General features: G+C 39.9%; 1 protein-coding gene across 2 annotated transcripts in view; it reads left to right on the forward strand.

The window, feature by feature from the left end:
• Positions 1–16,363, forward strand: part of L3MBTL3 (L3MBTL histone methyl-lysine binding protein 3) — a 95,185-nt gene that overhangs the window by 71,573 nt on the left and 7,249 nt on the right. For both annotated transcript variants that reach the window (XM_080664594.1, XM_080664595.1), the window contains 5 exons: positions 102–204; positions 3,489–3,638; positions 11,275–11,351; positions 15,491–15,660; positions 15,876–15,938. In XM_080664594.1, the coding sequence (XP_080520720.1) occupies positions 102–204; positions 3,489–3,638; positions 11,275–11,351; positions 15,491–15,660; positions 15,876–15,938 (563 nt within the window). The remainder of the gene's footprint in view (positions 1–101; positions 205–3,488; positions 3,639–11,274; positions 11,352–15,490; positions 15,661–15,875; positions 15,939–16,363) is intronic.

The following is a 16,363-nucleotide window of genomic DNA, read 5'->3' on the forward strand; positions in this document are numbered from 1 at the left end:
TTTTATTATATGTACTGATTTATGTATTAATTCCAAATTGGATTTTTCCACTCTCACAACCTGATTAGCTTTATGCTCCTTTCTTTTTTGCTTTGTCATAGGCCCCTTAGAGTTAATGGAAGCTTCAGAACAAGGTGGATGCTCAACCCCAGGATGTAAAGGGATTGGTCATTTTAAGAGAGCAAGACATCTGGGCCCTCAGAGGTATGGGGTACTGTGGCTCACGTGGGGATTCCTTACATGGTCAGATAGGGGGTGTTATATGTACAAGATAATGGTTTTCATGTATACTGAAAAGATGTGAACTAATTTTAAATTCAGATCCATAGGAATTGTGGTTACCATGGTGATCCTGTAAAAACGCAGAGTATATCTGTAGTTAAATCTTCCTGGGAGAGAATGTATTCACAGTTTAAAATAGATTTACTCTAGTTATTTGGCTTTTATGACTAGTGTAGACACTTAGCTTCTGAAACAGTTATTTTGGGTTGAACATTAATAATGAGAAGAGGGTAGGTCCTGTTGTTTGGTAGAACAATTTATGTGATTGGGTGACACAATGATTTGAATACAAAGAGGTAATATTGTTGTAGATTAGCTAAGATCACAGAAAGCACAAATATAGTCAAACATGAGAATGTGTTGATCAAAAAAGCATTTTTCTATATTTTCCTCTTATCTCTAATTAACTTAAAAAAGAAACCAAATTTATACATTTGAAGTTGAATGTATTATTTAGGCAATTTGGGGTCTTTTTTAGATTTTTAAAATTTTTACTGAAATACCGAGAAATTGCTGTGATTTAAGTGTGTGTTTTTTTTAAAGAACAAAAGTATTATCTATGTAGGTGTATGTTAAACAAGCTGTTCTGCCTGCATGTTAATTGGATTGCCCAGTAAGAAAAAAAAAACGATTCCTTGTTTATGTAGATTGTGCAGGTTGTGAATCCAGGTCTTTAACATATCTAAAGATTGCACTGGCTGTTTCTCTGAGAGTTGATAGGAATTGTAAAACTGGTGTGATTATTTTCTTCTTTATATAGTTTCCTCTTTCTTTCATTTCTACCACCTCCATACAATGCTGCTTATCTTCCTTTTGCAAACCTCCTCCTGAGTTATTTTTATGAGGTTCAGGATGTTCTAGAGTAAAAAGTCTGAGCATAGAAAGGGTGATGATTCCATTTGCAAATATCCATTTAGAAACCCTTTTTGTTGTTTGTATGATTGCAATCCAAAAGTTACATGATTAATTTAAGCTGAGTTAAAAATACTGCATCTTAGAAGTTATTTACTGTTGCAAAGTAAAGAAGACTGGATTATTTTCAGACATTATGTAAGTCTCAATGCCAGAAATAACTCATTAGCATGCTGAATTTCCATTAGATATTTATAAATTCTTTTGTTCAATAAATATTTCTGAGCAGCAGTTTTTTTCCTTAATAGCTAACACTTATTGAGCATTAATTTACTCTGTGAGATATTGCACTGATTGTTTTACATATATTGGATGACCTTCAAATGACCCTGAAATACAGAACTGTTATTTTCTCTGAATTTTTGAAGAGGCCACTGTGGCACTTAGAGGTGCACTGACTTGCCTAACTGACAGCTGGTTGAGGAGGGAGTTGGGAGTAGCAGTCAGTGTAACTCAAGGGTCTGTGCTCTTGGCCACTTCCTTCTCACTGCCTGTGAGGGCCCTGCTCCATGAATGAGTCCTAGACCCAACCCTCAAATATCTCTTGGATGAATGGAACTATGTATAAGCTGTACATAATTAAAACAGAGACACAAAGTGGTAACCAAATACTGAAACTTTGACACATGTACCTATGAAGGAAAAGACATTTTGTTGGGCTGCAGTAGAAAATTTTTAAAAGATTTATTTTTGGTCTTCTGGAAAGAAAACCCACCTTATGACAGTGTCCATGATCTCTTTAGAAGTGCTTTTGGTCCGAGCCACGAGTTTTGCCTGTCACCGCCAGGTCTGGTGGAAAGTCGTTCCCCTACTACCGCCCTAGGCCCTGGCCACTCCCAGGACCTCCTTTCCCCAACTGTACTGTCCTTCCACTGGCCACACCCCCTTCACATGGAAGACTTTATTGAGACGTGTAATAAGGCAATATTTCAGTGTATTTAGAACCATAGTGGATAATTACTTTTTTTTTTTTTGAACAAGAGAAGAAGTAGACCTTATGCCTTAAAAGACATGCATTGGTAAAGAAGCTGTGTTTAGGGCATAACCGGTAGGTCTCTGCATAAGTCTGTCTAGGCAGGGGTGGGCAAACTTTTTGACTTGAGGGCCACAATGGGTTCTTAAACTGGACCGGAGGGCCGGAACAAAAGCATGGATGGAGTGTTTGTGTGAACTAATATAAATTCAAAGTAAAGGAGCGGAGGGGAGAGCAAGAGAACCGGATAGAACAGCCGGATCCAGCCCGCGGGCCCGTAGTTTGCCCACGGCTGGTCAGGGAGGAGGATGCAATTCAGAGAACTAGTGGGGAGTTAGCTCCTGCCCAAGGCCAATCTTCCTTGTACTCAGCCCCTTCCACTGGCTTTTCTTAGTCTCCCAACTCTGATCTCCTATTTACAACACTCGGCGCTCTTTATCTGGCAGGATATTAATTTTTAACAGACACAGACTATTTTCCATTTCATTAGTAGACTTGTGGAGTGGCTGCTGCATCATGGATATGCTCTGAAAGGCTCATTTCACTGGCACTTACTTTTGTCCTTGCTGAGAATGCTGTGTTTAAGGAAACATAATGAGAAAATTCTCTTTGGATTAATTTACTGAGAAACTGCATAAATCAAAACATGAATTCTTTGCTTAGATAACAAAGAAAGTTTCTCTCTTAGTAAGAATAATCAATTGTATGAACATGCAAGAAAAGGCCTATGTTTTGACTAGCATTTGTTGTTGGCTTCTCTGAAAATTATAATAGTTGGGTTTGATCAAAGACGTGTTTGAAATAGAACATGTATCTCAACAGTGGGATTCAGAATGTAGTGTTTTTAACTGCCGAAATCAAAATGATCAGTAAAAGAGTTGGATGTGGATACAGTATTCTCCTCTCTGGGCAGATTCAGTAGCCAGATGGCCTGATTAGCATTGGCTGCGTCGTGGTATTTTCCCTTTGCTGATTCATTCATTTGGTCTACTGAGAGGTCAAAGAATGGGAGGAGTTTAAAGGAGAACTAAAGTCATATAAAAGTCCATATTCTACAGATCTAGTGCCTAGTCTCCTTTCATCATCATATATTTGACCTCCTTTACCTTCTTCATCCTCCCCCCGAGCTCCACAAACAAACCAAACAAATTATGTTTTAAAGACAACTATTTCATACTATTTAATCATACATATACACATATATAAATAAATTCAACTTGTTCAGTTAAATTTTGGAATTTTATATTCTGTAGTCTGCCATTTCAGTTGAAAGAAGTGTTTTCTAATAGGAATGTTCTATTCTTTTTCTTTTGATATATAGTGCTGCCAACTGTCCCTATTCAGAAATCAATTTAAACAAAGACCGCATCTTTCCAGATCGCTTAAGTGGGGAGATGCCTCCGGCTAGTCCATCATTTCCGAGAAATAAAAGGACAGACACAAATGAAATCTCCTCATCTCCTGAAATCAGGTAATTTACGTGATGATATTAATGTTGTTTAGAAGTTTTCTGCTAGAAAGAGGTTTTCTGCCTTACATGTTTTATGTTCTATGGTAATACTTTCATGTACATTATTGAAAATACACCCGATTAAATGTGAAAGGATGGTGGGGATCAGCACTTGAACTTCTTTTTTAATTAAGGAAAGTATTCATACAAGCACATTTAAGTCAGGCAGGATTTCTTATTTCTCCTTTTAGTGGAACTTGGTTGGTGTTGAATGAATTGGTCAATATTTATATAGAACTAGCTATTATTACAAAGATGGCAAACTCCTTGTGAACATTATTTCTTTTTAATGTTCATTATATACCAAGTGCTTACATATACCTTATTTCACGTACCTTAACATGTTAATTGTACTGTAAGCTCAGTCATTTAGTTTTGATTTCACTTCTAGAGTTGAATTGGGATGCTTTAGCCTCAGTGGATTATATTAGGTAAGGAACTAAGCTTTGTGTGACACATCTTTAAGTATGTGGTCTGTGCCTTTATGTTTGTTACCTGCGGACACTGCTAAAAGAAACAGCAGACTAATAGGAAGATGCTCCATCATGCTCACATTTGGGGGGTTCTTTTATGGAGCGTTTTAAAATCTAAGGCACATAGTTCTTTGTTTATTTTCATATTGTACTACTTCCATCCTCATGAAAGAACAAGTGGATATTTGAATTACTGCATCTGGTTCTGAATTCGCAGCGATGTTATGGAGTAATGGCATTTCCAGCATCAGTATCCTTCTAGACAAGCAGTTCTGCCCTATGCATGGGGTAACTTCTTTGATTATTAACAACAGTGATGATTTTTTTTAATCCTCCAAACCATGGCTAATATAACATGAACTCATTTACCCAACCCAGCACCCTAAAATGAGGATATACTAGTATCACTTGAAGAAATTTACTCTAAGACAAATAAAAGTACTAATTTACAGAGTAGTAATTAGAGGTACAGAGTTCATTGACTCTCACTACGTGGGAAGAATACCTAGAGTTTTAGATTTTTCAAAAGCCATGATATTGTTTAAAACATCAGTAAAATTCTCCAAAGGGCCAGTCATATCACTTTGCTAACTGTCTGGACTCCAGGCCGGATTCCTGGGGCCAGAGTCTCAGAGCAGAAGTAGGTGACACTGTTAATTTATCTGTCATGGCAGCGCCTGGATAAAAAGCAACACCATTGTATTTCTCATTCGGGTGACCGCCCAGCGTCGGAGATTGGTGAATGGGATGGCACAGCCAATGCCGTCAGCATCCAGTCCATATCCCCTCACCACTCACTCCCACTTTGGCACACAGCTGCTGACTTTCCTGTCTCACCCGGTCCGCTCTCCTGCAGGATGAGCCTGGGTCTGGCTGCGTTGCCCACTGTGCGGCAGGGCAGATGTGCAGGGGCATTAGTGTGTCCTGCCTTCCCTAGCAGCCTCCCTCTCTGGTGAGGGCAACTGCTGTGTAAATAGCCCAGCTCCCTCACCCCCGTGTGGGAAGACGGAGATGTGTGTTACACAGACTCACAGACTTTCCCCAGCGGCCTGTGCTCCTGCTGTCCAGGGGGTAGCCAGTACGGCAAGGAAGCTTTCACTGCTGTCCCTTCCCTGTCTCCCTTCCCCCCCCCAACCCCAACCTCCCACGGATGCTATTCCTCACCTCCCAAGTAAACTCCTTGCAATCAAATCTTTGCTTCAGGGTCAACTTCTGGTGGTGCAAACTGTCTCTTGCTGAGTCAAAGGGCATAAAAAAAAGCCCAATTTTAGTAAATTATTTAGAAAGGCAAAGAAAAGGTATTACATCCTGAGTGGGAAATTACATCCACGTGAGCAGTGCTGATGGGAAAAGAAGACAGGTAATCTGATATTACTAGAATCATCTCGTTTGAGAGCTCTATTCAAAGTGTAACCTGAAAACAGCAAAGAAACAGGCGGCATTATTTTAAGGGCCACCTCACAGGCCACCTGCTCAAGACAGAGTCGTGGACAGCTGCTCTTCCCCAGCAGCAGTTCCCAAACTTGGCTTCACACCAGATTCCCTGGGGCCTCACAAAATTCAGATTTGGAAGCCTGGCCCACCAGAATCTTTCAGGTGGAGCCTATGAGTCTGTGGGAGTAAATTAGGGTCTTCCAGGGGTGGGCAAACTTTTTGACTCGAGGGCCACAATGGGTTCTTAAACTGGACCGGAGGGCCGGAACAAAAGCATGGATGGAGTGTTTGTGTGAACTAATATAAATTCAAAGTAAAGGAGCGGAGGGGAGAGCAAGGGAACCGGATAGAACAGCCAGATCCGGCCCGCGGGCCGTAGTTTGCCCACGGCTGATTTAGACCCTAATTCTGGATGTGGCTCCTGCCTAACTCTCCTGCTTCATCTCTACCAGGCTTGTTTTTTAAACAATGCTGCAGCCACGACATCTTTTCTCTCTGCCTACAACCATCTCCTACTAGCTCGTCTCTCATCTTGCCGGCTTCAGGTTAACTCACTTCCTCAGGGACGCTTCATCGGCTCCTCCAGACTGGAGCTCAGGCCCCTCATTCCTCACTTTCCTGTCTCACACATGACACCACTGATGGTTTTCCACCAGCCTTCCCAGGAGATGCGTCTTATATAACGTCAAGGCCACTGCTCTATAACCTTTTTAAAAAAAAATTTTTAAATATATTTTTATTGATTTCAGGGAGGAAGGAAGAGGGAGAGAGAGATAGAAACAACCATGATGAGAGAGAATCATGGATCGGCTGCCTCCTGCAAGTCCCGCACTGGGGATCGAGCCCACAACCTGGACATGTGCCCTTGACCGGAATTGAACCTGGGACCTTTCAGTTCGCAGGCCAACGCTCTATCCACTGAGCCAAACTGGCTGGGGCTCTATAACCTTTTTGTTCCAGTAAAACAGCGGACTTCTTCAGCTTTGTAAGATCTCCAGGCTAGATATTTGAGGGGGGGTTATTAAATGATGTAATAATTCCCCCAAATACATGCCTGCACCCTTTTATAAATTAGAGCAATGCTCCCCAAACTGTTAACTCCTGGCCCACGTAGAAAATGGCACCAGAGAAATAACAACGTTGAAATGGCGCACCGAGGAAAAGGACGGGGCTGCCTCTGGGAGGACACAGGGACCAGCATCTGAGGGTTCGGGCATCCTGGTGGGAAGCTCCGCCCACATTAAGATGGCTCCACCCTGAGTGCTTGCATCTCTTTTCCTGCAGTGACTTGTCAAATGGATGGTCAGTTGTGCGTGAACTCCCAGTGCGAGCTTAGATAGGGATGTGAGTGCGCAGGCTTTCCCAGCCATGCGCTCATCCATCAGATGCGGAAGGAGGGTGGTGCTCGCCTGTTGCGTTCAGCGAAAAGGTGTTCTCCTCACTTGGGAGCGAGGCAGCCCACTTGTGCCCCCACAGCACGCCTGGCGGCCACATGGTTCGTCCTGGCTCTACCAGTCCGCGGAGGAGCTTTCTGGGGCCTGGTAACCTTAAGTCTCTGCGCGTCCTGAAACGTATAGGCCTCAATTTGTTTTGCATCAGAATCACCAGATGCTTGTCAAAAGGCAACCCACGTGGTGCCATCTCCAGAGACTGATTCAGGAAATGTATGGTGCACCCCAGTTCATGTTTAACAAGCACCCCCAGGTGATGGATGCAGGTGATCTATAAACCAGGTTTCGAGAACCATTACAGAGTATAAAGACCCTTCTCTGGAGTAATAATTCACAATGTGTTACCCGCTGAAGAACATCGTCATGTATCCCACATAGTCTTATTCTCATGAAATCTATTCTGCAGCTGTTCGTAATTATGTTTCTATATTAGGTGCTAACTCTAGTAAAAGTTACTTAACGTTTTAAGCTCAGAGTTAATGTTTTAACCACAGAAACGCAATAAAGCATTTAACAAATACCTGCTAAATGCTGTTACCTTGCAAAGCAAGTAAGTACCCAGTGCTAAATGCAATGAAAAAATCCAGCCTGTTCAGTTCATTATAGGTCATTAAAATGGGTTTTCATGTTGTAGGACCTGTGTTTCCACTCTGAGAATTACATAAAGCAGTTGTAGAAATTGTAGCTATTGCTCTGATTTGTGTTTTTAGGATGAATCAGATTTGTCACTCACACCAAGAACCAGTCTGTACCCTCAAGGAGGGCTCTATTACATAGATAGGAAAACAAGCTAACATAAAAGATGAGCTATAAGCATATACAAATTTATTTCCTTTTCAAAAACTATAACGTCAAGTAGAATACAATTAATTTAGAGCCAACAGTTTTAATGGATTTCAAAAGGTAATTATGAATCTTCAGGAATTTTTTTTTTTTCTTCTAAAGATTTTCTGAGCCTGAGGTCTTGACACTGCTGATTAGAGAAAGTCATTTCAATGAGTCATCATTCCCTGCCTGCTATAAAGTCTCTTCCCCCTTTTTGACAACTGACTGCCAGATATGGGTTAGGAGCTGTGGAAGTTTTAAAATATTTCGGCCCTCGGGAATCTCAGTCATATTTATGCAGTTATTTGTGTACACCAGAGAGAGGCTCAATTTTAGTTAAAACACTCAGTTCTGATGCCAGCGGCTGTGGCACCAAGGCAGCCATTGACAGTGAAAGGAAGAGACCATTGCACATTGTTGCATGCCTGTGAAGTTGTGGAACAATGTAGCAGGTTCTTGTTTTGTCTCCTCCAATAGCACTAATTCCTGACCCAGGAGACTCTTATATACAGTCGAAAAGCAGTGAGTTTTCTTTTCTACAACAACGTGAAAGCAATGCACTCTCTTTTTTATACCTGGTCTTTATTTCCCAAATCTCACTTTATTGGTTAGGGCTTTTCATTTTATGGGGATTGATTAGATTCATTGCTGGACTAGGTTTTCTGGAGTGCATTTCCTTGCAACTTGATAATTAATATCCACTGTATTTTCTCATTATATTCCTTTTCTTCGATAACATGTTCCTTATGCTAAATTATAATTTGATAGGCTTATTAATCACAATGTTTTATTTTTAGTCATTAAGTAAATAGTAAATCATATTTACCTCTCCTGGGCCATGTTGTATTAAAACTAGTGCAAATGTACCATCTCAAAAGGAATTTAATTTTAAAAACTCTATTCGGCTGTTATCCATAGACATAAAAGTTTTTTTTTTGTTGTTATTGTTGTTAATCCCCACCGTAGTATTTTTTTCTTTTTTTTTTTTTTGAAAACTACCTAATTATTTTTTTAATATATTTTATTGATTTTTTACAGAGAGGAAGGGAGAGGGAGAGTTAGTTAGAAACATCCATGAGAGAGAAACGTCGATCAGCTGCCTCCTGCACACCCCCTACTGGGGATGTGCCCGCAACCACGGTACATGCCCTTGACTGGAATCGAACCAGGGACCCTTGAGTCCGCAGGCCGACACTCTATCCACTGAGCCAAACCAGTTAGGGCCGTAGTATTTTTTTCAATTAACTTTTAGACAGAGTGGAAGGGAGGGCGAGAGACACAAAGAAAGCAACATTGATGTGACGCATCGATTGGTTGCCTACTACACTCATCCCTGCCATGGCTGAAACTGCGGTACGTGCCCTTGATCGGAATAGAACCCAGGACCCTTCAGTCCACAGGCCAACGCTCTATCCACTGAGCCAAACTGGACAGGGCCATAGACATAAAGTTTTAATTCCCACTAGTTTAGTCATTTTTTGTGAATCCTTTTGAAGATGGTATCCTCCTTGTCTTAAAGCTGTTCAGGCATGGTCCCTTCTTCATTTGTACCACGTGTTTTAGGAACAATTCAAGTACTCTTTTATAATTCCTTTAACATATAACCCTGAGGTTCTCATTCTCTGAATTTTTACCTGTGAGTGATATCAGCCCAGAAATTAAGTGGGGGAGAGAGGAATGCTAGGGTCATTCAAGGAGATATTCTTTTAACATTCAAAACAGAAAATCCTGTTTTTTACATTCACTGTGTCTCCCATTTGTTACTGGGGAGTACAGGTGCTTTTCAGCTCTAATAAAGCCCCTTGATATTAGAATAAACTGTCTGGAAAGAGAAAGGTGGGCTTATTTTAAGCCAAACTAATGTTGGATTTAGAGATATTGGCTTAAATCTCTACAGTGAAGCAAAATCATTGATTGTTTCATTATTCTTTTTAAATGGAACTGATTGAAACATAATTGGCTAGGGATTGCTCTTAAATGGGAAATAAGTAAACTTGAGGAAATACAGTTGTTTGCATTTAGATGCCATCCTGTTATTATGTACTTATTCTTCTAATGTTTGTTTGGCTCATATTTACCACAAAGCATAATTAGAGTAAGATAGTAAGACATCTAAAGCATGACACATAATTACAGAGGGAAAGAGAATGCTGACTCATAAAGAATACATTTTTCCATTTGAGTGGATTCCACTGTCCTAATTAAAAGTCTGAAGAGTATTCTTGAGTAAGATTTTAGCTATGATTATATTTCAATTCAAGCAAAAAAAAATGTTGAAGTAAGTTGGTTCTTGAAAATTCTAAAATTCCTATATTTCAGGCACTTTTCTTGGTGCTTTTAGTTGCATTAGCTCATTTAATCCTCATAATGCCTTCCTGGGGTAGGTGTTATTATTACATCCCCATTCTAAACATAGAACTTCTCTTGTTTAGAGGTTACACAGCATCATGTTAAATTATTATTCCAAATGGAGAGTAAATGAGTGCCTTTATAATGAAGACCATAAAACTCCTTTATACTTTGTTGACATATTTGGTTTCAAATGTATTTGCCCTTTTCTTGAAATTTACTCAGGGCCTCTTTGTAAAGGTAACACCACCTATGAAACAATAGAACATCGTGAATGGGATGTCATAAAGCACTACGGTGTGTAGGCCAGCACCATAACCTGAAGAGTCCCAGGGAATTTCAAAGTGGGATTTGGTTTGAACTCAGAATGGAATAGATTAGGTGGAAAAATGTTAAATATCTGAAATGTAGCTTTAAAGAAAATATAAATAGTGTGTGCCTGGTTCTCTTTAAAGCCATTTTTGTCCCTGACTTAATGGCAGAGCTATGAGGTAAGATTGTAATAAATCCATTACATTTTAGAGCATCCTTGTCAGGTTTAGATTAGCATGAGATCATTCCTGGTCAGAAAGAGTGGGATCAGTTCAGCCTATGCATTTGAACTGATGAAGCCAGGCAAAGTTTCCTAGAATTTTGATTCTCCTGAGCCAATCTCAGCCTCAATCCCAGATCCTGGCACTGAGTATATATAGTAAATTGATTAAACGGTATGGACATTGAAAGCATTTTCTATCTTTTAATTGTCTTACCAAACAATACAAGTAAAATTCCTCATGAATGCATGTCTCAATTTGAAGTTGAATTATTCAATAGCTACATTTCCCAGAATAATTCATCTTAATACCATTCTTAGCTTTAAAATCTCTTTTCTGGACAGTAAATGAAAATTGATCATGAGAAAATGGACATTTAGATGTTATTCGCATTAATTGCTTCTTAGTAGAACTAAAAATTCTTTCTAACATTTAAAGGGCACCTTTTGTTTTTAAATTAAGTAAAACAATTGCTGAGATGCGATGCTGAACAAACTATTGAAATGCCTGTGTGTGTGTTTTGTTTTTTCAGAGATCAGCATGCTGATGTCAGAGAAGAATTCGAAGAGAGAACAGAAAGTGAAGTGAGGACGTCACACGAAGCCAGAGGTAGTCATAATCGTCTCTTATTGTGGATGGATATTACTAGTCAGAGTCAACAATCAAAATTCAGGCTTTGGCAGTCCTTTTAAACTAAAGATAAACTTTATTTGGTTGGTTTGTTCCATTATCATAGGCAGTAAAGTTTATTGCTAAGGATAAATGTAGCCCTAGCAGGTTTGACTCAATGGAGAGAATATCGGCCTGCAGACCGAAGGGTCCCGGGTTCGATCCAATCGATGTGTTTCTCACACATCGACATTTCACTGTCTTTCTCCACTCTCTCTAAAAATCAATAGAAAAATATTCTTGGGTGAAAATTTAAAAAATAAAAGGATAAATATAGTATGTAGTTCATCATGCTATGGATTGACCTGCGACCTATATTTGCAATCTCTTTCACATATGTACCATATTGTATGTAAAGTTTAGATAAGGCATTCTGTTTGGTCCTTGTCATACATTTTCTTTGGTATTGTTGATGTCACTTGCTTCACATATTTTAAACTCATCTAAGGGTGTATATTGAATGCCAAATAGAATTAATATGGTCTTAATACCACAAATGAAAAGAAAATCACTTGAGTGTTTTAAGTTGTATTGGAGAAAATAATGGGTCCTAACAACTTTGCCAAAAAAAATATTACAATGGTTTGGCTAAGCAATGAAGTCATAATGACTGTTAGTCATAATATAGATTGTATTTATAAATTATACATAGCTATATAATTATTATTTGTTTTTATAAGAAATTATGATTTTATGATTATGACTAGAGGCCCAGTGCACGAAATTCATGCACGGGGGGGGGGGGGTGTCCTTCAGCCCAGCCTGCACCCTCTCCAATCTGGGACCCCTCGAGGGATGTCCCGGTGGGATCGGGCCTAAACGGGCAGTCGGACATCCCTCTCACAATCCAGGGTTACTGGCTCCCAACCGCTCGCCTGCCTGCCTGCCTGATTGCCCCTAACTACTTCTGCCTGCCAGCCTGATCGACGCCTAACTGCTTCCCTGCCAGCCCGATTGCCCCTAACTGCCCTCCCCTGCAGGCCTGGGTCCCCCCCCAGGTGTCCTCCCCTGCAGGCCTGGTCGCCCCCAACTGCCCTCCCCTGCAAGCCTGGTCTCCCCAAACTGCCCTCTCCTGCAGGCCTGGTCCCCCCCAACTGCCCTCCTCTGCCAGCCTGGTCCCCCCTAACTGCCCTCCCCTGCAGGCCTGGTCCCTCCTAACTGCCCTCCCCTGCAGGCCTGGTCCCTCCCAACTGCCCTCCCCTGCTGGCCATCTTGTGTGTTGGAGTGATGGTCAATTTGCATATTACTCTTTTATTAGATAAGATATTAATGATTGTCCTGTGGGACTTTGCTTTTCATGTGCATTTTTTGGATCCGATTATCATACAAGATTTGAGAATGTCACCTAATGGCTGTTTGCCTGTAGTGACCTATTCCATAAGTGTTGCTATGATTTCCATATCTGATTTTCATAAAAGCAGTAATTTACATGAATTTAAAGGTTCTATTGCTGCTGTCTTCATTATGCTTCATGGCGTTTGATGTAGCACTGTATATAAACCCTGCAGATGGTCAGGGTTCGAATTCCTGCTCTGCCTGCCACCTGCTGGACTTTTCACTGACCTCTTCTCAGTGCTTCTGTTTCCTTATCTGTCCAGAAAGATAATGGTGGTGACTTCTCACGGGTTACTATGGGGATTAAGTGCAGCAACATTGTAACTTGCTTAGAATGATGTCTGGCATATAGCGAGTACTATGCAAGTATTCGATCATTTTGAATGTTTCTGGTACTTGGAAAGGAAGAAAAACCTGTAATTTATGATGGTTTTATAATCAGGGTATATTGGATTCTTAGAGAAAAGCTTCATTCTGTCTTTGTGAATGGTGTGTTGGAGCACAGCCTCCATTCTCATCGCAGCTGTACCATTTACTAGTGTATGGCAGGCTCTGGGCAGAGTTTTTAAGGAATGAAAATGTAGGAGCACTAGAAAGGAACTGTGAAGAATACAGGAAATAGAATAAAAGTAGAATGGAGCTCGATGGAGTGAACAGGGGCAAGTGTTAATGGAGTACTATAAACAGTTATGAAACAGAGTGCATGGCTTTGGGAAAGATTGACTTTTATGTGGCAAGCAATTAGAATATAAGTTATAAAGTAGCTCTACTGTCCTCTAGTGTGGAACTGGAAATCTTACAGTGTCATGTCTGTTTGTCTCCTGAAGGATTTACAAATATTGTATTTCAAATAATTGCTAAACTCTTGGGAATATATGAAATTAAGGGATGTTTTTAAGTTATACCCTATATTTATGCTTAACAAAAATATCTTCTTTAGATGTTTTTCAATTAAAAAAATAATAAAAACAAACTGGTACAAGTTTATATCTTTGGCTCAGAATAGACATTCAATAAAACAGGATGAGAACTTAAAACCAACTATATGAGATTCATTGAAAGGACTGTGATGGGGTTTTTTAAAACATTTGAAGAATTGACATGTTTCATGTGGAGAAGATATATTTTTCTATATGAGCTCACTCAGGTAGAACCAGGGCCAGTGGGTGTTAGTTCCAGTAAGATAGATTTTTTTTTCAATTCATCATAGTGACTTTGTAACATTCAGAGCAATTCAAAATTTAGGCTTGTTTAAGATAAAAGTTATAAAAGAACCACAACAGACCAGTGGGAAATAATTTTTAAAAAAATGTACAACAGAAAACATCAGATACATAGGAATAAATTTAACAAAAGATGGTCATGAAAAATGATAAAACATTAAGAAGATATATTAAAGGAGACCCAAAGAAATGGAGGGGTATGCATTGATCTTGGATTGGGAGACTCAGTATTATGAATATGTTATTTCTCACCAAATTGATCTGTACTTAGTGGTAATTTTAATCTAAACCCTAGCAATATTTTTACAAGCTGATCCTAAAATGTATATGAAAACGCAAAGGAGTAAGGATAGTCGAGGCAATGCTGAAGAAGACCTAGATCACAGATCTCAGCACACTTATAAAATGATAGTAATTGAAGTCTGTGGATTGGTGTGAAGATCCCGTGGAGCAGAGCAGAGTCTGGGAAGCAGTCCTGCCGGAGTGTGATTGATTGGAAGGGAGCACAGGGAGGCTCTCGCTGGGCTGCTCTGTGGCTTCTTGTTCCGGGTATCTTCACTCTGTGAAAATTCTTTGAGCTGTCTACTTATGATTTGCATACCTTTCTGTAAATCTTACTCTTCAAGGAAAAGACCTTGAAATATTCTTAAAGATGCAAAATAGCTTAAAATATTCTCAGAGATTAAAAAAAAACAACCTTTAGCTAACCATTTGGCAAAGATTTGTGGTGGAATTGGTGTGGAATTGAATGATCGCTGTAGCTGAGCTAGTGTGCGGGGGAGAGCATGTATGGGGAAGGCCCTCTTCTTCTCATGGGCTTTAAGTAAGCAGTTTCCAGAAAAGATTTCTGTTCCAAAAGATCATAAGGAGGCCATTATTGACAAACTCTAAGAGATTCACAGACATAAATTCATTTGCTAAAAAATGGGTAATTTAGGAGAGCAGCAGTCAACTAAGTTTGGATTCAGAAGACCTAGAAGATAAGCAGAATATTCTGCACTTCAATTTTGATCTCCTCAAATGAAAACTGACAAAAGCACTTGCCTTTCTGTTATTTTTGTTGCAATAATTTCATATCCCGTTTCAAAACATGTTAAGTTGGCTGTTTAAAAAGTCAGTGTGATTAAAACTGAAAGAACGAACCAAGGCTGAGATAACAGAAGGGAACACAGTGGCCAGGCCTGAGCCCCCAACGCTGCAAGAAGCACAAATACAGTTTCCTGAGTTCAGAATTACGAGTTCTAAGGCAGATATCTTACCTGAAACCTGGGATGTTATAATGACACATGTCTTCAGTGGGTGATGTAGCAAACATGTAAGTTGAATTCACAGGTTGTGTCTTGTGGTCACTTTCAGGTGACCTTCAGTAAAGGCAAAGGAGAGTATAATTATTCAGGGACTATATGATGAAAGGAACAAATGAATTAACTAGACCCTCACCCCCAGCTCGTTATGTTATGGTATTTGGGGTTTCTTTTGCAGCTTTTCAGAGAGTGATTTCCCGTTTGTTTCCATCGACAGGTGCCCGAGAAGAACCTAGTGTACCGCAGGCACAGCGTCGGTCGGCTGTCTTTCTGTCCTTTAAGTCCCCAATTCCATGTCTGCCCTTGCGCTGGGAGCAGCAAAGCAAACTTCTGCCAACTGTAGCCGGAATCCCTGCCAGTAAAGTTTCCAAGTGGAGCACAGATGAGGTATATTTTATTTCCTTTGTCTTCCAGGGACCAGATATGGGAGTACCACTGACTTAATGAGTGAACGCAGTGAATGGGGTGTGCTGCTTTTTTTCCTGAAAGATCAGAAATTATTCCAAGAGAAACAACTAAAACATATAGGTACAACAATTTGAACCTGAGCATTTAAATTCTGACCTCTTTTTAAACTGGAATTTTGATCTTATTTTTGACAGGTATCAGAATTCATACAGAGCTTACCTGGGTGTGAAGAGCATGGAAAGGTATTTAAAGATGAAGTAAGTGTCCCACTAAATTGCAGCCTATAACTTCACGGGATCAGAGCACTGACATGTAGTGAAGGGTGAAATGTTTTGCATCGGCAGAGGAGGAAAGAGATGGATTATGTTGAAATTGGCAAGTCGATAGAGAGTTGTCTAACAAGCAGCATTAATCAGTTGTATAAAAATGTCTTTGTATAAGATTAGGTGTAAAGGAAATATTTGTACCACTTTATAATGCCCCAAAGCAGTAGCACTAGACTCATTACTTAAAAAAAAAAAAAAAAAAAAGAACACAAAACTTAATAGCATGCATTTATATAGTTTATAGTACAGAAAGAAACAAGAAAAAAACGGCATAACATTTTATTTTTAACTAGAGGCCTGGTGCATGAAAATTCATGCACTGGAGGGGGGGGTCCCTCAACCCGGCCTGCCCCCTC

This window comes from Plecotus auritus, assembly GCF_963455305.1.
Source record: "Plecotus auritus genome assembly, chromosome: 4".
NCBI lineage: Eukaryota > Metazoa > Chordata > Mammalia > Chiroptera > Vespertilionidae > Plecotus > Plecotus auritus.